The 23159-nt window shown below is 59.8% G+C and overlaps 1 protein-coding gene across 3 annotated transcripts in view; it reads right to left on the reverse strand.

Annotated features, from left to right (window-relative positions):
• The window catches only part of IGSF9B (immunoglobulin superfamily member 9B), a 51801-nt gene that overhangs the window by 16591 nt on the left and 12051 nt on the right, over positions 1 to 23159 (reverse strand). The window contains exons 4-19 of one of the 3 annotated variants that reach the window (XM_027531631.1): positions 19014 to 19165; positions 18664 to 18781; positions 17507 to 17648; positions 17105 to 17250; positions 14878 to 15020; positions 14456 to 14596; positions 14257 to 14373; positions 13774 to 13924; positions 12949 to 13072; positions 10770 to 10945; positions 9583 to 9809; positions 8863 to 8947; positions 6620 to 6781; positions 6325 to 6370; positions 4124 to 5773; positions 2674 to 2719 (exon numbers count right to left, since the gene is read on the reverse strand). In XM_027531631.1, the coding sequence (XP_027387432.1) occupies positions 2674 to 2719; positions 4124 to 5773; positions 6325 to 6370; positions 6620 to 6781; positions 8863 to 8947; positions 9583 to 9809; positions 10770 to 10945; positions 12949 to 13072; positions 13774 to 13924; positions 14257 to 14373; positions 14456 to 14596; positions 14878 to 15020; positions 17105 to 17250; positions 17507 to 17648; positions 18664 to 18781; positions 19014 to 19165 (3626 nt within the window). The remainder of the gene's footprint in view (positions 1 to 2673; positions 2720 to 4123; positions 5774 to 6324; positions 6371 to 6619; positions 6782 to 8862; positions 8948 to 9582; positions 9810 to 10769; positions 10946 to 12948; positions 13073 to 13773; positions 13925 to 14256; positions 14374 to 14455; positions 14597 to 14877; positions 15021 to 17104; positions 17251 to 17506; positions 17649 to 18663; positions 18782 to 19013; positions 19166 to 23159) is intronic. The other 2 variants (XM_027531630.1, XM_027531629.1) reach the window with 2 other exon arrangements.

The raw sequence follows: 23159 nt of genomic DNA on the forward strand, positions 1-23159 counted from the left end.
CAGACAGGGAGGTGAAGCCAGAACTCTCTTTCCATTCAGCCCCAGTCCTTCCAGAACACACAGAGTCATCAAACTTGGACCCCTCCCTCAGAAAGCACGAGCATTACTGGAAGGTGAGGCCTCAAAGCCAGGCATCTCTGGTGAACTCCAAGTCTATGTTCCCACAGTGTTTCTCTGTGGTTCAGACCTACCAAAGATGGCCTGAAATATACCTTAACACTTTTTGACTCTTACTCATTATAAAATTCATGCAAAACCCAAATCAGTCACAGTCCCAGAGACCTCTCAGCTGCTTTTGCTGTGCCCACTCAGAGCAGTGGAGGGAAGACACAGCTCAGCTCAGAAAGGCAAGCCACAGTGCAGGATGGCCGAGACCCCACGGCTCTCCTGCCCAAGAATGGTCACCCTCCTGGCAACGGCAAAGCAGAAGGGAAAGAGTGTGGCCTTCCTTTCCTGAGTGCACACTCTGCCTGTCTGTCTATGGGACTGGGGAGGAGACCAAGCAAACCCACTCCCATCCACGGGGTGGCCAGGGCATGGGTGAACCTGCCTTCCATCGTAGCACAGCCCCAGGACTCTGCAGAGGGGCGCCCTCCCACTGTGCCCACCGACGGCCCCTCCAGTGGGCCAAGTGTGTGGCCTCCCAACTTAGGACAGGCTTTTACCAACGGGGCCGCATTCCCCGGGTTCACCCAGTACAAGGGTCCCCAACACACTCCGACACGCCTGCCTCATGGAGGCCATGGTCAGCATGAACAGGAAAGGGAACCTGAGAGAATGGGAGGCCCAGGCGGCTGCTGGTGTTCAGACAGGGAGCTGAAAGCCCTGGCCACTAACAGGCCGAGTCCTCCCAGAGACCACCCACCACTGCCTGCTCTGAGAAGGGAGCTGGAGGAGGAGGAAAAGGAGAGGAGGAGCGGCCCAGGACGGCTGTGGGCTGGGAGCAGGGAGTGGGGACAGAGCAAGAACGCACGTAGACGAGACGAGTCACACCTTCTCCAACAGACCCAGGGGACACACGCAAAGGGGGCAAGACGGCAGCGTCCATGGGGGAGCCCGGCGCCTGCGGGGGCCCCCCGGCCTCTGCCCGAGCTCCTGACAGACAGCGCAGTGAGGGCCTGACTCTCGAGGCCGAGGAGCCGGCCAGGCCAGGCAGAAACCCAGCAGCTCCCACCTCATGACCCTGGATTCTGGGTTTGTCACAACAGTGAGGGGACACTCAGCCTGCAGGTGTAGGACACCAGAGAGGGGTCACAGAGGAGAAGAGGGCCCGGGCACTTTTCAAGAATGAAGGGGGAGTGCTGGGCCTGGAGTCATCAACTCCTCAGGGGGTCAAACTGGGGTCAGGGAGGAGAGAGGGAAGGTGGAGGGCCAGCCTGTCAGTGTCACTCAGCTGGCCGCTTGCAAGTGCTGTCCCTGGGCTTCCAGAGCGTGGCATCAGCCAGCTTCACAGGACCCGGCCTCTGGCTGCAGACACCTTCCCAGCTGCAGATCATGAGGAGCTGGCAAACAGGCTCTGATTTATGGGAGGCCACACTCATGTCTCGAGGAGACAGGCAGCCCCCCGCCTCCCTTGCCCCCTGCTATCTCCAGGTGGGGAGGAGACAAGGCTTCCTCCTGGAAGCCAGAAGTACACAGGGAGGCTCTGCTCCTGTCTGAGTGCTTGGTGCCCTCACTGGCTAGTCCCCAGAAGCATCCATGGCAAAAAGCAGCATCTTCTTAGCCACCACGAGAGTGATGGGGTTAAGGGGCCCACAGAAGCCTCTTTAAGAGGCTCGGTACCCTTCTGCTGTCAAGTTGCTGAGATCCCCACCTGGAAGAGGAGGCACTCACAGGGGAGCAGAGGGAGAAAAGTGGTGTTTGGTCAGCCCCTTGCCAATCCCCTACCTGGGGCCGGTTCTCTCCTCTAGGGGGCTCCTCCCAGAAGCCCCCAGAGCTGTGGCCCAGAGAGGGCAGGAGTGGCTGCTTCAGGGGCCTTGAGAGCAGCGAGCCTCCAGGCGAGGTCTGCGCCTCAGTCCTGTGACAGCCAAGAACAGGCTGCTGTGAGGGCTCAGGAGTGGTGACCTTCGCTGCCCAGGGCCCTCACAGGACGATGCGGGGCCTGGACCAGAGAAAGACCCAACTGGTGAAGAAAGGAGCAGGCCATAGCCCAGCCCCAAGCTACAGGGAGGACCGGTTATCAGTAGGATCCCCTGAGGACAGGGAGGGAACAGGGCAGGTCAAGGGGCCAGGGAGGGAGGGGGCCTCTGTGCTGGAGGCTGCTGGGAAAACCGGGCAGAAGAGAGCAAGGTGCTCACAGATACCCCGGGACCCAGACAGATTTCCCAAGTGCAGAGATGCAAAGCGCTCTAGGCATTCTAGGCCCTCAGGTGCATGCAGGCGCCAGGGCTTCTGTGGGAAGCTCTGGACAGCAGGATGCGGGTGTCTGGATGCAGAAACCAGGGGGGGCTCTGGGCGGGGCTCGGAAGCTGCAGCTAGGCGGTGGCCCGGCGGGCTGTGGCAACAGCATGATGTGGGGAGCCCAGGAAGCCGCAGGGAATCGGAGCGGAGGCTGCCGCCCCACAGAGGACCAAGGGGCTATGGTTTGGATTCCCCCGTAGAGGAAGCGATGGCCCTGCCAAAGCCCGTCCGCCGGTCCGCCCCCCACCGCCCGCCCAGCCGGAGCTCCCTTACCTATTGAGCTGAAGAGAGGCTTGTCTCGACAACACTGCCCAGATAGCTGAGATCAATCAGAAACAAAGCGGTTATCAACACGGGCGCCGGGACCACCCACGCACACCCAGAGGGGAGGGGAGGAGCACGGGGATCAGAGAACCGACAAGCGAGGAGGCCAGAGAATGGGGTGAGGGGCAGGAAGGAAAGAGACAGAGACCCAGACGGCACGATGGGACGAAGCAGATGAGGGCTGCACAAAGCACAGACGACAGGGCACGGCCCCCAGCATCTCCTGCAGACAGCTCACGGCTCTCCTCCACCTCCCAAGCCTCCTCCCCAACCTGAGCCGAGGGGTGGGCGGTGAGGCTTGTGCTTCCAGGTACCAGAGTGGGGAGTAAAGGGGGCAGGGCGCCGGGCTTCCTCCTCTCGACCACCTCCCGTCTGCCTACCACCAGGCCAGCCTCTGCTCTGGACTCTGTTCCCCTGCACAGGCGGCCACACCAAAGAAGAAGACCAAAGGACGGAACCAGAGGGGGCGGGGGCAGGAGATATGGGGTCTACAGACGGTGCAGGCTCTTCTCAGCAACTCGGGCCAACCCAAAGAAGATGGAGGAAGAGAGACAGACAGAGAAGGACAGACTCGGGGAGGAGGAAGGAGGAGGGAGGGAGAAGGACCCGAGAGAAAGAGCACGGGCAGGCGTCCAGGCTCAGTGGTACCTGGCACACCAGCTGCTACCATTTACAGTGGGCTCCCCCAGGCCGGCTGATCGCAGGGGCTTGTCTGTCTGTCTGTATGTCTGCAGCTTCCTGCGAGGCACACAGGTTGGGGTGGGGTGTGTGGCTCGGGCTCAGGGTTCACAGGCCTGAGATGTTGCTTTCAGCCTCCAGGAGGACACAGCCTCTAGAGATGCTGGGGTGGGTGGTGGGGGTTTGGCGGGTGGGGGGCGTTGAGGGGAGTGGGGCGGCGCTCACTAGGCAGCAGAGGGCAGGAAGTTGGGGACCAGAGCCTGGGGGCCCAGGGAAGCCAGGCCCCAGGATCCTGCTTTCAAGGAGGAGGGGTCAAGGAAGAAAAGGAGGCTGGACACGAGGTCTCCGGGCAAACCCTGGAACCACCCAAAGTCAGGCTCCCAGGGAAGCACTGGGTGACCACTCAAGGGACGCACATACCCTCCCCCATCCATGTCCTCTCCCCTGGCCGCCGCCCCGGGCGGGGGTCTCCTGAGAGCTCTGGGCAGGGTGGAGAAGATCCCTCACGCTCCTGGCCAGGTACCTGGGCAGGTAAGCCGCACCCCCACCCCAGTGACCACACCCTGGCGATGCCAAGACCAGCACTCCTCTCCTGAAGGATCTGCAGCATGTCCAGACAAGCCCTGTCATTCGGTGGATGGAGGGGCAGGGGCAGGGGGTAGGGGGGAAGGGGCGGAAGATGATCAGGTGCGGTGGGCACGAGAGACCAGCTCACACTCACCCTGAACTCGGTAAGGGTGGAGCGGGGGGCTCCGGTCTGAGCAGCTCCTCCCCCAACCTTCGAGGGGAAGGCGTCTGTCCGAACACATCCAAGCTGTCCGCAGGCCCCGTGGGGCCCGGCGGAGGGGAGGGGTAGGCTGTGGCCAGAGTGGTGAAGCCCACAGTGGGCCGGAAGCTGGGGCTGCCGCTGCGGCTGCTCTGGGATGGGGAGCCCGTGGATGGCGTGGACTTTCGCGAGAAGCTGACGGCGGCCGGCGGCTGCAGCGTGATCTCTGACATCTCAGCCTGCTGCAGGAGGCCGGGGCGGGGCCGGGCCCGCGCGGCCAGCTCAGGGGAGCCGGTGCGGGAGCCGATGGGGCTTTGGGTCAGAGGCGAGAGCCGGGAGGGCTGTAGCACCACTTGATGTAAACTGGGCTCAGTGCGCCTGGCCTGCCGGGGGCTGGGCCGGGGCCGGGGCTGGGGCTCGTACCACCGAGTGTCCAGGCCCAGCGCACTGGGGCCGCCGTGTGCCCCCGGCTCGGCCGGCTCGGGGTAAGGCAGCACGGGTATGCCCATGCCTTGGCTGGTGTGTCTCAGCTGCCCTTGGCTCACGAGAGGCTGCACAGGCCTGTCCTGCCACTTGGCTGTGGGGGGCACTGGGGCGGGGCCTCTGCCTGGCGATTTGCCAGCCCAGCCCTTGGGCGCCTCCAAAGACAGGATGCCTGGGTAGGCTGCAGGCATCTGCAGGGAGGTGGGCGGCAGTCCTCGGGGGAGGCCGGCCGCAGGCTGCAGGCTCTCACCCACTTCACAAGGGTGCAGCTGGTGGGGGAACATCATGGCCGGGGTCTCTAGACCCCCGAAGGGGAACTCCGGCCGGCCCCAGGGCTCTGGGGAGCGCCCACCCGTGGGCGTCTGAGTCAAGGGCAGTGTGCTGTTGGAAGCGTTCTCTCCATTCTCCTCGGGGATGGTGGGGTGGCCGAAAGGCCCCTCGGCGTGTAGGGGCGGCGAGGACATGACGGAGCTCAGGGGGCTGCCCACCTCCGGCATGTAGAAGGGAGGCGGCTCCACCTCCCCTGGACTGCTGCTGCTGAGGTACCCATAATACTGGCCGTGCTGGAAGGGCCGGGGGGCGGGCGGGCGGGCTTGACCGGTGGCCTGCAGCCGGCTCTCCAGGCCACCGGGGCCCTCCAGGCCACGGGGCTGGAACCGAGGGCTGTATGCTGGTGGTGGCAGGTAGGACTCCTGGCTGGACGACAGAGGGGTCAGCTGGGACTTGAGGGCAGCCACGGACGTGGGCACCAGCGGGTCCTCGTTCTCCTCGTCCGACTGGCGGAACTCGGGGTACATGTCGGTCTCCTCAGCAAAAGGGAAGCCCTCTATGCGCCGGGCCTTGGCGGAGGGCTCCACCTCAGAGGGGTCCATCACGAAGCGGCCATCAGGGCCCCTGCTGATGAGCTCGATGGGCGTGGTGGCCTCCGCCTCGGCCTCCGCCTTGGCCACACTGTACTTCTTGCTGCTGATGGCCCTCTTGGTCTTCTTATACAAGGACAACTCCTTCTCACGCGAGGGGCTCAGCATCCTCTTGGCTGCCGGCTGGCCCTGGTCATCGGAGGACTCGGACGGGGCACGGAGCGTGCGGATGCTCTCAGGGCTGACCTTGCCAGAGGACAGGCTGGGGACAGGGAGAGAGCAGACGGCGTGAGGGGGGCTTGGAGGACATGACTTCTTTCTGTTCTTCCCGCCAAGTACCTGAATCACTTGGCAGGGTGACAGTGAGGAGGAACGGCCGTGGGGCCACGCGTTCTGGCATGAGATACTCTGCCTGGCTCTCAACTGGCTAGGTGGGCGCTGTCCGTTTTCCAAACGGACACCCTGTTCCTACGCTTATTCCATCTGCTACTACTATTTGACACTTCTCTCTAGTCACACCTGCAACTTGACTCCTATATTGCTCAAGAAATGCAAGCTCCTTTTACTATTAACTTAACCAAAACATATAAAGAAGATACATCTGTTAGGATGTGGGAAAAGAAAAAACATCAAAGAAATATATTCTAAAGCCAAAGAGAAACAGTTCATCTGCTCTCTTGAGTTGTCTGCTTCCTCTGTCAGTGTGGACAACTTGAAACTACCATGCAGATCAATTAAGGTGACAAGGCTAAGCGAGCCCCCCACCCTCCACCCCGGACAGCCGTGCCCTCTCCTCCTGCGGAGGCCACTTACGGAGACTCCAGGCTCTTCCTGCAGTGTGTGATGGAGAGTGGAGGGTCTAGAGGGAGAAAGAATGGAGCTGGCTGAGGCTGATGCCACAGAGCCCACCCCAGCTGTCAGCAGGGCCCAGGGCAAAGCCCCGAAGGGAAGCGGCCCCCAGGCGTCAGAAATCGCTCCATCCAGGATCCTGCACCCCCCACCTCTCCACCCTCATTCTGGTCCCAGCCACCTCTCCCACCATCAAGGCAAGTCCGCTGACAGCTCTGCCCACGAGGTCCGGTTTCTCTGTTTTCAAGGCGACACCCACCTTTCTTGCGCTTGAGCTTCCGCTTCCGCTGCTTGTTGACAAAGCAGGCGGCCAGGGTGCTGAACAGGATGGCTGCGGCCAGGAAGCAGATGGTGGCCACAATGCCAGCCAGGACCGGTCGAGCCAGCCCCTCGTCGGTCAGGTCCGGCTGCGGGAAGATGTCTGAGGGGATGGGGGTAGGGGTGGGGGGTGGAGCACAGGTGAGACTCTTCCCTCCCCCAGGGCCCCAGGTGCCTCTCCGCCCGCATAGGATCCACATGTCTAAGGCTCTGCCCTAACACTGAAGAGGCGGCCTGGTGGGAAGAGGTGGAAGGGCATCGGGAAACTGAGGAGTCGCCACCTGTATCTCCTCCCCATGGGGCAGACTCTCCAGGTGATGACCAGGCCATCACTCACCTGATGACCTCACCAGCTGCCCTCACCAAGCAGCACGCTCCACCCGGAAGCCACGCCCAGTTGACCGGACGCTGCGGGAGCCTAAGTATCACATGGCCACAGGGACTCCCGCCAGCCTCTCTACAGGACCAGAGCCCAATAGGGTGACTGCAGCACCACAGGGCTGTCACTCCAGAATGCAGGCTCCCATTCTACCATGACGGTGCAGGTGGGCAACCCCTGCAGGGGGTCAGCACGTCCTGGCCATCACAGGCACATGCTGGCGTGGACAGGGCCATCAGACAACATCCTGTACTATTGGCAGAAGGGCCCAGATCCACAGAGCTTATGAGAGACAGTGGGATTGGATGGGTCCCCAGGATCACACATCACCCAACAGCTCATTAGGAAGTGCCACCCCGCAGGCTCATCAAAGGGAAGCCCACATATCTTTGATACATTTGGCCAGAATCCACTCCCATGTCGATGAGGACATGGATTAAAACAACCCAGATCATGCTGAGTAGAAAAAGAGGGCTCAGCCTTTACAAGCAGGTGGCTGAAAGACAGGGAATGCTGAAGCAGTTGGAGGACGTTCACCAGGGACTCTAGCCACTACTGGGAACCAGACATAAAGCCACTGAGCAGAACAGTTCACTAGAGGTGCCCCCAAACCCTCAAGTCCTCTACCCCGGCCTGGGCTGCAGCTCTCCCCCAGATGGATGCCAAGACAGAAGTGTGCTGGGCTACAGCAGGCACCTCCGAGGAGAAAAAAAACAAGACCAGGTTTCCTAGGGGATCAGTGGTTAAGAAGCCACCTGCCAGTGCAGGGCTTCAGTGCCTGGTCAGGGAAGATTCCACATGCTGCAGAGCAACTGAACCCGCGCACCACAACTACTGAGCCTGAGCTCTAGAGCCCAGGTGCTGCAACTACTGAAGTCTGCATGCCCTAGAGCCCATGCTCCACAAGAGAAGTTACAGCAATAAGAAGCCCGCACACCACAGAGAGTAGCCCTGGCTTGCCACAAGTAGAAAAAGCCCGTGCAGCAACAAAGACCCAGCACAGCCAAAAACAAAAATAAATGAATTAAAAAAAAAAAGAAAGAAACCAGCCCCACAGTGCCTAACACACAAGACAGAAGTGTGTAAGGCTCGCTTCCCTGCCACCCCACCATACCAGCACCTCCAGGAATCCCAAGCATGAGCTCGTCGGGCCCCCTCCTGCCCCCTGCCTCCAGGGGGCCCTGCAAGCACTGCCCAAGGACATGTGCCCCAACTTGATCGCTAAGCAAAAGCTTCTTCCCAAACCGAGGGAACCACTTCTGGGGGAGGGATCTGCTACTTGGCAGGGACTGTAACTGGAGAAACATGCGTAGAATTGGGACCAGAGCCAAGAGAAAGGAAGATAAATGGAGACAGTGCTAGGGAGTTGGCTTTATTTAGCCTGAAAAAAATCTAGGGAGAGGAAGGAGCGGAGGAAAACAACACCAAACAGCAATTTTCCAAATGAAACACCCTAATTATAAAGCTGCCTTACCAAGAGGCATCGGTAAGCACCGCTGACCCGTTTCTGTCTCTTTGCTCCAATTTGCACCCCCCACGTTACCCCACAAGTGGATAACACCAGAGGAACAGAAATTTGACAGCAAAAGGACTGAAGTTCTTTTTGACTGTTCTAATGAGAAGGTTAGCTGGATTTCCTTCTGTGGCTACCACAGAGAAATGGTCATGAATTCGGCTCTTCAGGTGGAGAAAGCCTACCCACCTCAAGGTCATGACACAGAGAGTCAGCTGGCGCCCCTCCTCTATTCCGGCTCAGCCTCTCCCCACACGAGCTGGTGTGCCGATGCGGCCCCGACCCCAAGTACCTGTACTGGAGACGCCGGCAATGTTGCTGGGCTCGCTGATCAGATCCTGCATGACGGCCAGGACCCGGAACTCGTACCACGTGTCCTACAGCCCCAGAGATGACACCCCGTCAGCCGCGCAACCTGTCACAGCCACCAGTACCCTTCCCAGCTGACCCCCCGCCCCTCCCCCCGCCACCAACTCTGCAACTTGGGCTATCTGCCAATTTCCATGGGATAAATACTCGGACTGTGATAGATTCCAAGCTATACGTGTGAGGTCACTGAAAGCAAAACTATAAAGAGATGCAATGTGGGCTCTTGGGACCAATCCCAGCTCTAGAGCATCCAGGGAAGGGAGAAAGGAAGAAGGGATAAATAGCAGGCACATGTGCGATAAGCGGCTGCCTCTCTCCAGCTAGAGAGACGCCAAGGTATAAGGGGAGTCAGCTGGGAAAAAAATACCATGTTCTCCAGGGGCTGAGAACTGCTGAAGGAGGGCTCCCACCCTGGGCTGCCCATGTCGGACTCCAGCCCGCCCTGCGCTCCCTGGCTTTTGGCGGCATGTGGAGACCCCTCAGGGCTGGCCCTGAACTTGCAGACCTTGCCCAAACCCTGGCAGCAGCCCTGGGAGAGCAGGAGTGCAGGTGTGGCAGTATGCAGACAGCCTCCCGACACCTGAGCTCCCAGTGATTCTAGAAGCAATTCACGATCACTTCCAGCAAACACCAGGCTCCGCACCTGTGATAGGTCCCTGGCAAAGAAGTCCAACTCGGTGCCAGGAATGCCATCGTCCAGTGTCTCCCAGCGCTCTCCGACGCGGAACTCCAGGATGTAGCGGTCGATGGGGAAGCTGTGGTTGGCAGGTGGGAGCCAGGACAGGAGCACGCCCTGCTGGGTCCGGTTGGCTGTGAGGCACCTCGGTGGGGTAACCAGCACCAGGGGTTCTGGAGTTGTGACAGGGAATGCTGCAGGGCGGGGGGAAGATGATGAGGGGGTTGCTGAGGCTGCTGAACCCCCTCTACCCACGTGTTCCTGCGGCACAGGGACCCCAAGGCGGTGAGGGTCACATCCCCTGGGAGCAGGCGTCAATTTAAGGACCAGTCACACGAAGAGCCCTCCTGATCCAAAGGAAGGAGGCCGGGCAGCGGGCCTGAGCTTCCTGATTCTATCTCCAGAGCGCATCCAACAATACTGGCGGACGAGGGATGGCATCATGGCCCTCACAGGAAAAACATCAGGAACCACTGGCAACTAAGGTGGTATCTTTAAAAAGATACTTTCGTTCCCTTCCAGAGGAGGAGGAACACCTTCCCTCAGCACTGCCCTGTCCCTACAGTCCCCTCTGGCCCAGGTGGAAAGCTGGCCCCCATGGGGGGCTCTCTGGGGCAGGGTGAGCCTTCCTCCACAGCTGCCCCCTCGGTGGCAATAAAGGACCCCGGGCAACACTGGTGTGGAGCTGCCCGGTCACGGCTGCCCTCGCTGGCCGCAGACAGGGGACAAATGCAACAGCAGCCAGGAGGGCACGGCCCCTCCCGGGCCCCTGGGTCAGGAAGGAGGAGATGGGTGCACGCCTGCCACCAAATGAGGCTGGGGGCCAAAGGAAGGAACCAGCAGAGAACAGGAGGAGGAGAAAGGACCCCTAATCCCCCTACAAGGCCACAGGAAAACGGAAACAGGTGGTCAGCCATGAAGGATGAAACCAAAGCTCTTCCATCCACCCGAAGACACATGAGGCTGGCCCACAGGGCCCAAAGTGCTCAGCCAGGGCACTCTGGTCCAGACCAACCCCAAGGGATGGTGGGACAGATCCCTGCTGCGTCATCAGTGACGGTCATAGAAGGCACTTAGCAAGGTGCCTGCATAGAGCGGGCAAGAAACGTCTGCTCCATCCCAGCTCCTCCAGGAGTGCCCGGGCCCGGCCTCACCTAAAGTGTTCACAGTGACCACCTCACTGAAGGCGCTGGTGCCCAGTTTGTTCTGGGCCAGGACACTGAACTGGTACGCTGTCTCGGGCTCCAGGGCTTCCACCAGCAGCCAGCTGGGTCCCGGAGGCACGGGCAGGGACAGCCAGTCATGGGGCCCAAACTGTGCCCGCTTCATCCTGCCCAAGAGGGAGAGAGGATTGGGGACAAGAAGACGGGGTGGGTTACACTGGAGACAGGAGAGGGCACACAAGTGCTGGAGGTGGGGGGCACCCTGGCCTCCCCAGGTTTGAGGTCAGGAACAGGCTGCGACCACTCAGCTATGGCTGACCCTGTCCTCATGAGGCCAGGTCCCTAGCCACTGCTGGTGCCTCATCTATGAAAGGGGACCCTTGGCATTATTGACGCTCAAGAAACTGGTCGAATAACCAGTTGCATTCTGAGAGAACCTCACCCTGAGCAGAGTCTTAAGAGTGGCCCTGCCCTGAGAGCGAGGACACTGGGAACAAGGCAGGTGCTAAAGTGGGAGAGTAATGATGAGCACCAGCGGGACCTGAGGGGAGGCCAGGTGCCCAGCTGCCTGGCTGCTCTGGGATGGTCAAAACTGGCCTGCCTGCGTGACCCAGAGGGCTTGCTCTGTTCAAGCAGGCTGGTGTCACTGAGGAGGAGCTGGGCACAGGACAACAACAAAGAGCGTTTCCCCACAACGGGGACAGGATTCTAAAGCCTTCAGGGTTAGAAGTCACCAAGGACAGCTGCACTGTGGGTGCAGAATGCTGGAATCCAGGGAGAGGTCAGCCCCTGCCCTGCAGCCCGCCACACTCCCCACCGGCCATGAAGCCTGTGCCCAGGCGCACTGTCCAGTGCCACCACGGGGAGGGGACGGCTTCCCGTTGGACTGGCCGTGCAGATCAAGGACCCCCGAGGAGGCCAGGTCCCTACACACCGATGGCTCACAGTTGCCTCTGCCCAGGAATTAGAGCCAGGGCAGCGGAAAGCACAGCAAAGAGAAGCCAGCATCAAAGGTCAGGATAGGAGAGCTGGAGGCAGGCAGAGAAAAGGGGGGAAAGAGCCCCCTAGCCCAAGACTGCCCCTCCCACCCGGCACCCCAGCAGGCAAGCAGGGTGACACAGCGAAGCAGAGCCACAGGCAGCGAGGGGACCAGTCCATGCCCAGACCTTCTGCTCAGGCCTCCCCGAAGGTGGCCACATGCCCTGCCCTGGCCACACAGCCCCCTGGCAGTACCTCACCTGCCCCATGGGGGTGGGACGGGGTTCGCTTCAACTCTGAGCACCCCCAAGCTCACCACCTAGGTCCAGTTTGTGTCCAGAACTCAAAGCCCAGGTACTCAGAGTCTAGGAAACAGGCCAGGTCCCTCTCAACCTCCCTTGTGCTGGAAGTCCACGGAGGGCTCTGCCTGAGTCTGTCTCCTCCTCTCCAGGCCTGGTGAGCCTGGGGCAACACGCACCCTGAGGAGACAGGTCTGGAGAGGAGGAGCTGAGGCTCACCCTCCCTGATCAACAATGTCGCCCCTAATGCAGGTGGCCAGCTCCGGGCTCGGGAAAACCCTAGGTGAGTGTGGACCTCAACCGAGGGCTCTCCTCCCATTTTTTCTACATCTTCTGTCCTCAGCCTGACTCACACATCACTGAGATGCCGGTCAACCCCAAGGTTTCGGCAAAGATCTCCAATCACTGCATCTCACCAAATGAATGTACAGCCAGGTACAAAGGCAATGGACACACAATCCCAGAAAGAAATGCCCATGTGCAGATGAGGGCAGGAAGGTGAGCGCCACTTCACACTGGTTTCTGGAACCATGGGGGAAGGGTCAGGATAAAGCTAATACTAGGCTTGCAGCTGGGCTGTCTTAGGATGCCCAAGATCAGGAGTCTCTTCCAGACTCCAGAGGACAGAGGAACCTACAGGAGCGAGCCAAGGACACAGAAGGGCCACAAGGTCAGCTGAGGACACTCACCACAGGATGGTGGGCCATTCGGGCCCCGGCATCATCCCAGACGCCCCGCCCACAGAAGCCTCGTCACCAGGCAGCACCACACCCACCATCCAGAGGAAAGTCAAGCGGGCAGAGATACACACCCTCCTCATAACCTGCCCCCCAAGCCCTGTGGACTGATGAGGGAGGGATAAGCAGAGAGCGAGGCGTGCAGGGGTGACTCACAGAGGTCCGTACCAAACAGAGAATGTCTGCTCAAATCCTCCGTCGTAGCCTGGCTCCCAGGACACATTGGCAGTTGTCATGGAGACCTGGACCCGGACACTGCCCGGGGCGTGGGGGCTGGTGCCTGGAGACCAAGCAGACACCTCAGGCAGGGAGGAAGGGAACCCGCATGACTGGGGCTGTGAGCCCGGGTGCCCTGCAAGCACGGTGGCCCCGGGGAGCAGTGGGGGCCATGAAGCTCTGAGGAGCTGGGTCTAGCCCCGGGCCCTAGGGCTGAAGGAGGAAACCTGTCCTGCCAGGGAGGCTGGTTCTTCCAGCAGGAGACGGCCTGAACATCAGGGATACGGGCCAAGGGTGGGGAGTCAACCCCTGGTCGTCAGGACTGTGCTCATCTGCAGAACACAGAAGTGCACCTGATGGAGGTCAGCAAAGCCAAAAGGCCCCGTCCCACACGACTCTGGCCTGAGACCCAAACACCATCGTAAGAGCAGCCCAGTCCAGCAGGCCCTCCACGTCTCCAGCAGGAGTTTGAATCCAGGGCCCACCACTCAGTGTGGTGATGCCAGTTGAGGTGTCCCACCCAGGCTGGCCTCGGTCTCTGTGAGTGAGCCTGAGGGGAATACCAGCTTCCACTATGCACCACTAGGTACCGAGTTTAAAGCCAGTGGTAAATGTTCAATGGCTGTTGTTAGGACAGTGGCTGTCTGTCCCAGAGGGGCAGGCATAATGTCCAGGCTGGGGTCCTAGGGACAATGTCTCCAACAGCAGAAGAGCCCCACGAAACGGGACACCCGCGCCAGGCCCCGCCCAACCCCGAGCCCGTACCGATGACGGTCAGGTGGGTGCTGGCAGTGATGCTGGTGACCACGTTGGTGGCGATGCACTCCCACTCCCCGTGGTCCTCCTTGCTCAGGGCGCGGAACTGCAGGCTCCCGCTGGGCAGGGTGTTGTGCTTGCTTCTGCTGGGCTTCCCTACCTTGGCCAAACACGGGGGCGGGAGCGGGCGGCCAGGGCAGAAGAGAAGCCACCGACACTCAGGGCTCCAGAAGGGGGTCAGCACTGGGCTTCAGCCCACAGCCCTCCGCTGCCCCTTGGGAACAGAGCAGTCCCGGCCGTGCCCCCATGGTGCTCCCCGCAGCCCTCCACTGCCCCCGGGTCACCCTCGGGGCTGCCCCTTGGGAACACAGCAGTCCCAGTCATACCCCCATGTCGCTCCTGCAGCCCTGGAGCCGAAGGGTACCTTTCTCCAGGTGATGACGGGAAGGGGCCCCTGCCCCACCCCCCACGAACCCCAGAGCCCAGGGGTACCTTTCTCCAGGTGATGACGGGGAAGGGGTCCCCAGCCGCGGCACAGGGGATGAGCAGCTCCCGGCCGGCCTCCTGCCTGTACTCCCAGCCCGGTAGCACCGTGAAGTACGGGGGGTCCTAGGAGAGCAGGCCAGGCTGTGACACCAGGCATTTCAGGAGCCCGCCTGCCCATATGGAGGCACCCGCAGCCTTGCCTCACCTTCAGGACAAGCCTCGCAGGGGCAGACTGGCCCATGGTCCCCAGGGTGTTGTAAGGCACACAGGTGTAAGTGCCAAGAGCCTCCTCTGTGGCCTCCTCGATCCGGATGGAGCCGTCCTCCATCAGAGTCCAGCCCAGGTTCTGCCGGGCACAGACAGTGGAGCGGAGCTGTGGTCAGTGCTGACATCCAATCCAGCCCTACCAGTCAGACCCGAGCTGCCCCTCTGTGGGCAGACATGTGGGGTGGGGCATCTCGGGTCTGGGAGGATGGCCAGACCTGCTGGGCTTGGCCCCGTGGGAAGCAGCTCTTTGCTCTCCCAGAACTCTGAGGGGAGTGGAGGGGTCCTGCCGGGAACCAGATCCCTGGAGGCAGCATCTCAGAGCCAGGGGCCTCCCGAGACCCACACGCAGCCCTCCAGCACCTTCTCAACCTGCAGGGGGCGGCCATCCTTATTCCACTTGACCACGGTGGCCGGCGGCTCTGCGTCCACGGGGCAGCGGATGTAGCCGTGAATCCCCACGGGCACGTAGATCACAGGGGGCATGTTGAGGACTCGGGCTGGGTCTGCAGGAGTGGGAGTTGGGGCAAGGAGGGGTGAGAAGGCACAGCGGGGGCCGAGCCACCCCACAGCCCAGGGCCCAGCACTCTGTGCAGCACCAGGTGCCAGGCCAGCGGGGCCACAAGACAACACGGCCCACCCCCAGGGCTGACCGCCCAGAGGCCAGCACGGCCGTCCCGTTTGTCCAGTCCTGCATCCTTAAGAACCCCCATCTGAATGCACCGAGGCACTGCCGCTCCTGCCCACCTGCAGTTACCCCCAAACACCTCTGTCTGCAGACTTGACAGCCAGCAGGGACCCTCAGCACCCCAGCCCCTAGACTCCCAACCTCAAAGCCAGTGTCTGGCCACTGATAAGACCGGTAAGATGACAGCATCCCTCCCAAGTAGGCGGGACCCCAGGCCCTTCCTCTCCCCACACCCTCGGAACAAGGCTGCTTCTGTGGGCTCCCTCCTGCCTCGGTCTCCCGTCTGTGTAGCTGAGGTGCAGAGTCGGCCACGGAGCCTCTGGAAGGTTCTCGGGCGACAAGAGCAGCAGCCCCGCGACTCGGGTGAGTCATCACCCGGGGGCCACGAAGGAGAACGATCCAGAACTCCCCGGGAGGCGGTGGGGATGAATGGGCGGCTCTGTCAGCGTCTGGAGCCCTTCGCAGAAGAGCATTACATAAATACCAGGCCGAGGTGTATATTTAGACATAGCTTCCTACTTTTGTATGGTGGAAGCTTTTTTTTTTCCCCTCCAAGGTTTTCAAAGGGTTTATGAATGGGAAATACTCTGAACACTGCTTTTTAGTAGAAATAAAGATCCTTGTCTCACCCACCTGAAAATCTCATTCCTCCCCCCACCCCGGATTCTCTTTGAAGGCAAGAAGGAGGTAAGAAAGGACAAGTGGGAGTGGGTGATGCGCTGGAGGGAGACGGGAAACCACTCTTCCCTGGCAGGCACAGCCACAGCTGGAGGATAGGAGTCCTCATCCAGGCAGGTCAGGGTCCTCTGGGACCACTCCTACCAGCCCTGTGCCTCTGTCTCTGCCCCTCTGTGCCCCATGACACAGCAGATGGGATCTTCCCCACGAGGAGTCTGCAAAGGAGCCTCTTCCTCCGGCAGGTGTGGGTGGGACAGACCTGATGCCCCAGGTCACACAGCTGTCTTGGGGCCTCACAGCTCTCAAGAACCTGGGACTCACAGGACAGCAGCTGAGAGTGATCCTCTGCTGTGGAAACTGGGGAGGAGGCCTCTGACCCCAGCAGCAGCAACACTGGATGAGGGCATGAGGCCAGCACTCGGGCAGCCCCCCACCAGGCCCCTGCTCTGCTGGTCTCCTGGGTCACCAGCTGTTCTGCTCACATCCTCAGCTCAGACACCGCTCCAGGCCCTCTCCAGACAGTCACACTCTCGCCTGCCTGCCCCTCCGTGCTGTGGGGGAGCTGGTTCTCCCACACAAGCCGTCAAGTGATGGAGTGCCTGTCATCTACTGCATCAAAAGGGGACCATGTTGCCTGAGTGACAGAGCCATCGGCCAATCAGGAGGGAGGGACAAGCCCTCATCACACTTCCTCTCCCCACCACAACCAGCAAGCTGAACGATGCTGCACAGAAGCCCTCGGCTGCTCTGGGTCTCGGGCAGCCCCGAGAGCTGCAGAGGGAAGGCCCAGAGGGGCCTGGTGCTGGCAGGAGTGGATGAGCCACTGGGAGAGGGCCTGTGCCCCTTACCAATACAGCGGGGGAGCAGAGACCTGGCAGGACAGTCACCCCACCAGGTGTGAGCCACACACATCCTCAGATAGTGAGAAAAAGCACCTCATTCCAGGTGCAAACAGAGGATCTGGCCAGCACCAGCACAAGGACAGTGTCCGGAAGGCCAGCCTGGCCCTGAGCCCAGCCAGGGTGAGGCTGGTGGGATGGATCAGTGGACAGGGACAACCGCATGGCTGGGAGAAGGACCCAGAGCGGGCTCCATTCATGTGCACTAACCAGCCCCGGTCGGGCCTCCTCCAGGGCTGACCCCCTCCCTCGCCCTGGCCCCTCCTCTGCCCACCTTCCCTGAGGCCACCCTCCCGTCCCCAGCATGGCCAGTGCGCCCACTCACACTGCACAGTGAGGTACGCCGAGGCCGAGGGCGAGCGCCCGAGGCTGTTGCTGGGCACGCAGGTGTACTTCCCCGCATCCTCTGGCTTCACCCGGAAGATGATCAGGGTCCCGTCGATGAGGATCCGCACCCGCAGCTTCAGGTCGCTGCAGGGACACAGGACACATGGAGGAGAGGGTCTTCCATGTGATGCCAGGGCACTGTGCCCGGGAGTCCTCCCCATGGCTGATGCGTGGGATAGACACCCCCCACACTGACACTGGTCTCAGCGCCCGGAGCACAGGAAGGGGACCCCAGCCCACCCTCCCATCCCAACCAGCTCCCAGAGCCCAAGGGCAGTCCCTGCTGGGAAGCCTCGCCCCTGGGAGGCCTGGCTGGGCTCAGGGCAGAGCGTGCACTCACTTCTGGAAGTAGACGTTCTCATCCTGCCAGTACCAGGTGTAGGTGAGGTTGCCGGGGTAGGCCTCCGCCCGGCAGGTGAGCAACGCGTCCTGGGAGATGTTGACAGTGATGTTCTCAGGAGGTGAGACGATGAAGGGAGGCCCTGGGGGACAGGGACAAATGTGACCTCTCCTGGGGCGGGGGGGACCACAGCACCAGCTGCGGGAGCTCTGCCCCTCAGAAAGGGGCGCCCCTAGCCCCGGGAGGAACTGAGCCAGCACTGGTCCAGAAGCAGGCAGCACAACTGAGCAGTTGTCATGGAGACGCATCCAGCTGCTGCCTGTGCTCAGGTTCTTACTCACCCTGCAGGTCCCAAGGATGCACGGGGTCCACAGGTGTGGCTGCACACAGCTCGTGGCAGACACCCACCCATGCACAGTCCCTCTGCCAACCTGGCCCCCTGAATAGCCAACTAACCCCTCCATAGATACAAACACACAGCAAGGAGGAAGGCCACTCTCTCGACCCACAAAAGGAACCGGCCTGCCTCTAGAGGAGTAAGAGGCTGACCACAGGTGAAGGGGCATCAGGGAGAGGAGGCAGGAGAAGCAGAGGACACGGCTGGAGTTCCAGCAGCCCTGGTGCTGACTTTCCAGACATCCTGTGGCTGTCACCAGCTCTTGCCCAAGTCAGGAGGCCAGGTGCAGCCACCCCCGCAGCTCCCTCCAGCAGGGGTGGGGGAAGTGGAGCAGGTGGACAGAGGCCACCCCTTCTGGGGGGCTCAGGGCCCCAGGCAGAGCATCACAGGTGCTGACCCCACAGACACGAGCCCTGCCAAATGCCCTTCATGTTATTTAAGCCTCTGGGGTTGGACTCAATTCAAACCCTTACTTATTAAGGCAGTCACCAGAGGATGGAGTCTGGTGGGGGAGGGGGCAGTCCTCCCCCGGGGAAGGTGGAGACACCACAGGACACCACCTGGACATTCAGAGAAACCAGAAACCCAGTCGGCATGGCGCTTCCTGCCACCCCATGGGAGGGCCACTGAGGGCCACCAAGGGAGCCCGCAACACAGGGATGAGATCCCACCCGGTTCCCTACCATCCCCAGCTAAGCCACCCACACCCTGGGAAGACCCCCAGCTCAGTGGGGCCAGGACTCCCTTCAAGAGGCCTCACCTTGGACGAGCAGGTGGGTGGTGTGCACCGCCTCCCCCTGGATGCTGTATGCACGGCAGGTGTAGGCGCCTCTGTCCTCCCGACTGACCGACGTCACCGTCAGGCTACCCTCACTCACCTGGAGCCAAGGAGACGGATTCAGCTCCCACCCTGGGCCCCACCAACGCCTTCCCAGGTGGAGGGGGCCTCGGGGCCTGTGCACTGGGGAACCTCCAAGGTCACAGGTACCGCCCAGTCCGCCTGCCGCCTCCAGCCCTACCTGTGCCTCCGCAAAGGTGAATTGGTGGCAGGACAGGAGGCGGGGGGCAGCAAGGAGGGGGTGCAGCAGCCCGTGACAGACCCACACTCACCTGGTACTTGTTGCTAGCACCTAGGAGTGTCCCCTCCTTCAGCCAGGTGACAATGGGCTTGGGATTCCCAAAAGCTATGCAGGTCATGGTGACGCTACCACCCTCCTTGGCCTCAATGTACTGGGGAGGTGTTTCTGTAAAGGTGGGAGGAGCTGCAAGAGACCGAAGGCATGGGGCAGGCTGGTCAGCTGGCCGTCCCGCACATGGGCACCCTGCTCCGGGGCCCACCCCACAAGTCCAGGGCACTCCTGGAGGCAGGAGGTAAGCAGGAGACAGGCTCTGCCCACCTGCCTTCTGGAAGGGAGACCTGGAACTCAACAGTCTGGCTGGATCCCAATTCTAAACTTTCCCTTTTGTAGCCACCTAATTCCAAATAAAGGACTGTTTGTCCAGCACCAGGGTGCCCCAGAGGCTCCAGGGACATGGGGATAAATGAGGCATCCATATACCTGCAGCCCTTCACACCTCGACCATCCACAGACCCATCTTTCCATAACCCCAGCCCAGCCAGGCCCACGGTTGCAGGCCATACACCATCTGAGCCCCATCAGGCCTAACGTGGATCACAAACCAGGTGGTGTGGGATCACCTAGACCCTGAAGAAACAATCCTACATCTTCTCCCAGCCCAGCCATGGCCACTCCCTCCCAAATTGCTCCCCCAGCACCTGCTTCAGAGTCCTGACTAAAATCCCACCCTGTTGAAACAATCAGCTTTTAACACATCCCATCTCATCTGTCGAAGCTGCTTTTAGAAGCCATCTGATCACCCTCAACCCTCTGGACAATCACCTGGGGTCTTCTGGCCCAGCCTGAGGGTCCACAACACCAGGCTGGGCCTGGACTTCTGACCTTGTCTCAAGGCTCCAAGCTCAAGTTCAAAAGCCACTCGCCCTATAGCCCTGGGCTCAGCTATTCTGGGGTCTACCTAAAACCCTGCCCTCCACATTGATGGGAGGAATGATCCAGGTAGAGTCTGTGAGAGGAGCTGGTAAAACATAAAGCTACTGAATGGTGGTTATCTTGCCAGTACTGCCATCACTGTTAGCTGCCCAGAGCTTCTGAGGCCCCAAGGAGAAGCTGTGAGAGGGGTCTCCTAGGAGGTAGCCTCGCCCCAGACCCAAGCAATGTTAGGGGTCACAGCTGTCCACCAGCCACCACACATCCCTCAAATCGACTCCAACACTCCAGCCTTCGTGTCTTCCTATGAGTGCCAAGAAATTCCATCCCTGGGATTGCTGCACCTGCCATCCCCCCTTCCTGGGCCATACTCACATCCCACCCTTCTGGTGCTTCTACATCTCTGCTAAAATGCTGCCTCTGCCTCACCTGGTCAGCCGGTCGAGGAAGGCACTTGCTGCAATCCTGTCCCCTGAGACAGTTTAAAGCACTTACGACCAAGTCTCCTGAGAGCAGAGATCTCCATAAATCCCAGTATGTGCTCAGCTTTTAGCGCAGCTCATGTATGGAAGTGAGAGTTGCACCATAAAGAAAGCTGAGCACTGAAGAATCAATGCTTTTGAACTGTAGTGTTGGAAATGACTCTTGAGAATCCCTTGAACTGCAAGATCCAACCAGTTCATCCTAAAGGAAATCAGTCCTGAATGTTCACTGGAAGGAATGATGCTGAAGCTGAAGCTGAAGCTGCAATACTTTGGCTACCTGATGCAAAGAACTGACTCATTGGAAAAGCCCCTGATGCTGGGAAAGATTGAAGGCATGAGGAGATGGGGACGACAGAAGATAAGATGGTTGGATGGCATCACCGACTTGATGGACATGAGCAAGCTTCAGGAGCTGGTGATGGACAGGGAGGCCTGGCAAGCTGCAGTCCATGGGGTCGCAAAGAATCAGACATGATTGAGCAACTGAACAGAACTGAAGTGGCAAGTTACAGAGTCTCAACAAATGGCTGAATGAACAGATGAATGCAATGAAATAGCTGCATGCTTGCAAGCGCACGTGCACACGCGCGCACACACCAACACATAGGCAAATATAAAACTGAAGACAAGATGATGGTGAGATGACCTTCTTCAACAATCTCCCCAAAGCTCCGCTCAGTGTGGCCACAGAGGTGGCCATGAGTGAAGGCTGGGTGACCGGGGAAGCGGTCTTCATCACGCACAACCAACATCTTTGAGAAAGTCAATCCTAACCCGACGTTAAACACACCAAAAGTGATGGTAAAACACATTCTGTGTTAGTCGCACAGTCATGTCCAATTCTTTGCGACCCCATGGACTATAGCCTGCCAGGCTCCTCTGTCCATGGAATTCTTCACAAGAATGATGGAGTGGGGAGTCATTCCCTTCTCCAGGGGATCTTCCTGACCCAGGAAACAAACCTGGGTCTCCTGCACTGCAGGCAGCTTCTTTAGCATCTGAGCCACCAGGGAAGCCCCAAAACACATTCTAAGCCCTTGCAAAGGGATCCTGGCTTCCAAGCCCCAGACTGCCTCCTACCCTGGCCCGTGAGCCCATCCTAGCAGAGTCCTGCTGCCAAGCCTGCTCTTGAACTACAGCTCACACAGCCTCGGCCTCTATTACCTCTGTGTCACGCTTAAGGAAAAGATAATACAATAAATTATGTCCTGAAGTGACAAATTAATTACTAATTACATAATTACTTTATTATTTAGGTGCTAATCAGGAAAGCACTTTGAACAATTTCAAGTTTTCAGGAAAATAATGGTTTGACTCCCGATTATTTACCGGATTAGGTGTGAGCCTGCCAGCTGCATTTCCAGCTTAATTCTTCTTTTTTCACACATGCCCTATAATTAATCATGCAGGTTAGAAATAGGCTGGCCTCTCCTCCAAGCAGTTCACCGACAGAAAGCAAGGCCTGACTCGGCCTTTTCTAGTATTTCATATGCAATGAGGAAATAATTGGATTTTCTTCCTCCCAACTGGCCTTGAAGAAAACACAGAAGGAGGAGGAGACAACTTGTGATTCTAATTTTTCATTTTCCCAGGGTGATCCCGGTCAGAAATACCTGACATTCTAGTTTGAAAGAAATGCAATGTTTGTGCTCCAGACTCTTTCCTTCAATAAGGGAAGTGTTTACGCCAGAAGGAACCTCAGAATGCAGGAGGGAGAGAGAGAGGGTGAGGTCGCTCACCTTGGGAGCGGGGCCCTGGTAGGGAAAGCATTCCATGACGAGCTGAGCTCCAGTGCTAAAGCCTGGCCCTTCATTCCAACAAGCAGCCAGGCTCCCGAATGTGGTGGCTCTGCTTCCTCTGGGCCTCCGGGCATGCTGTTCCCTCTGCCCTGGAACACCCTGCAGGCCTGATCCCCCGACCCCCCTCACCTGGTCAACTCCTCTTCCCCAAAGGGTCTCTGCCCAGGGCTCATTTCCTCAGAGAAGTCCCTGTCCCTCATGCTTCCAAAGCTCTACTGCAGTTGCCTCTGGACCTGATTGTCCCCTGACGATCCTTCAGAGCTCAGTCTGCACACCCCCAGAGCCTGCCGAGTGGACATTCAGGAACGAATGTTGATCATGGGTCGATTCCCAAGGGCTCTTCGACCACCCAGGCTGCCTCTGCCAACCCGAGGCCCCTCCTGGGCTGCCCAACTTGGTCGTTCTCTCCCGTGATGGGGAGGGTGACCCGTATCCTGCAGAGAGTGACCCCCGCACAGCCAACCTTCCAAACGCAGCACCAGGCGTCTTCATCTGCAGGGCTTCATTTAATCTTCACTACAGCCCTGCACACAGGCACGGTTCTTGGAAACAGAATAGTGAAGCTCAGCGAGGGGAGGCGGGTGTCCTGGCTCAGACAGTGAATGAGGTGGACTCACGACACAAGCCGAGTCTCGTCGGCCCGTGTTCCCCGCTGGTCCACCCGCCTCCACTCCCTGGACAGGACCCAGCGGTGATGCGCGGGAGGCAGGCAGGGCTGTGACGGCATCAGCCCACCTTGGGAGATGGCACAAGAAAGCAGGCAGCGTGGGGGCTCTTGGCTCAGCGCTCCATCAGTGGTGCCATCAGCGGTAGGTTTACCTTCTTAATTACATTTTGCTTGGACTAATATTAAGCTGAGTTTTCATTCCCAGCACAGACAACAGCTGGCATTGAAAGGAAGTTGACTCAAAAGCTCACCGGTAGTGGGAACAGCCCACCCAAGGTTTAAAATAAGCCCACCGT

Source organism: Bos indicus x Bos taurus, chromosome 29 (genome assembly GCF_003369695.1).
Source record: "Bos indicus x Bos taurus breed Angus x Brahman F1 hybrid chromosome 29, Bos_hybrid_MaternalHap_v2.0, whole genome shotgun sequence".
NCBI lineage: Eukaryota > Metazoa > Chordata > Mammalia > Artiodactyla > Bovidae > Bos > Bos indicus x Bos taurus.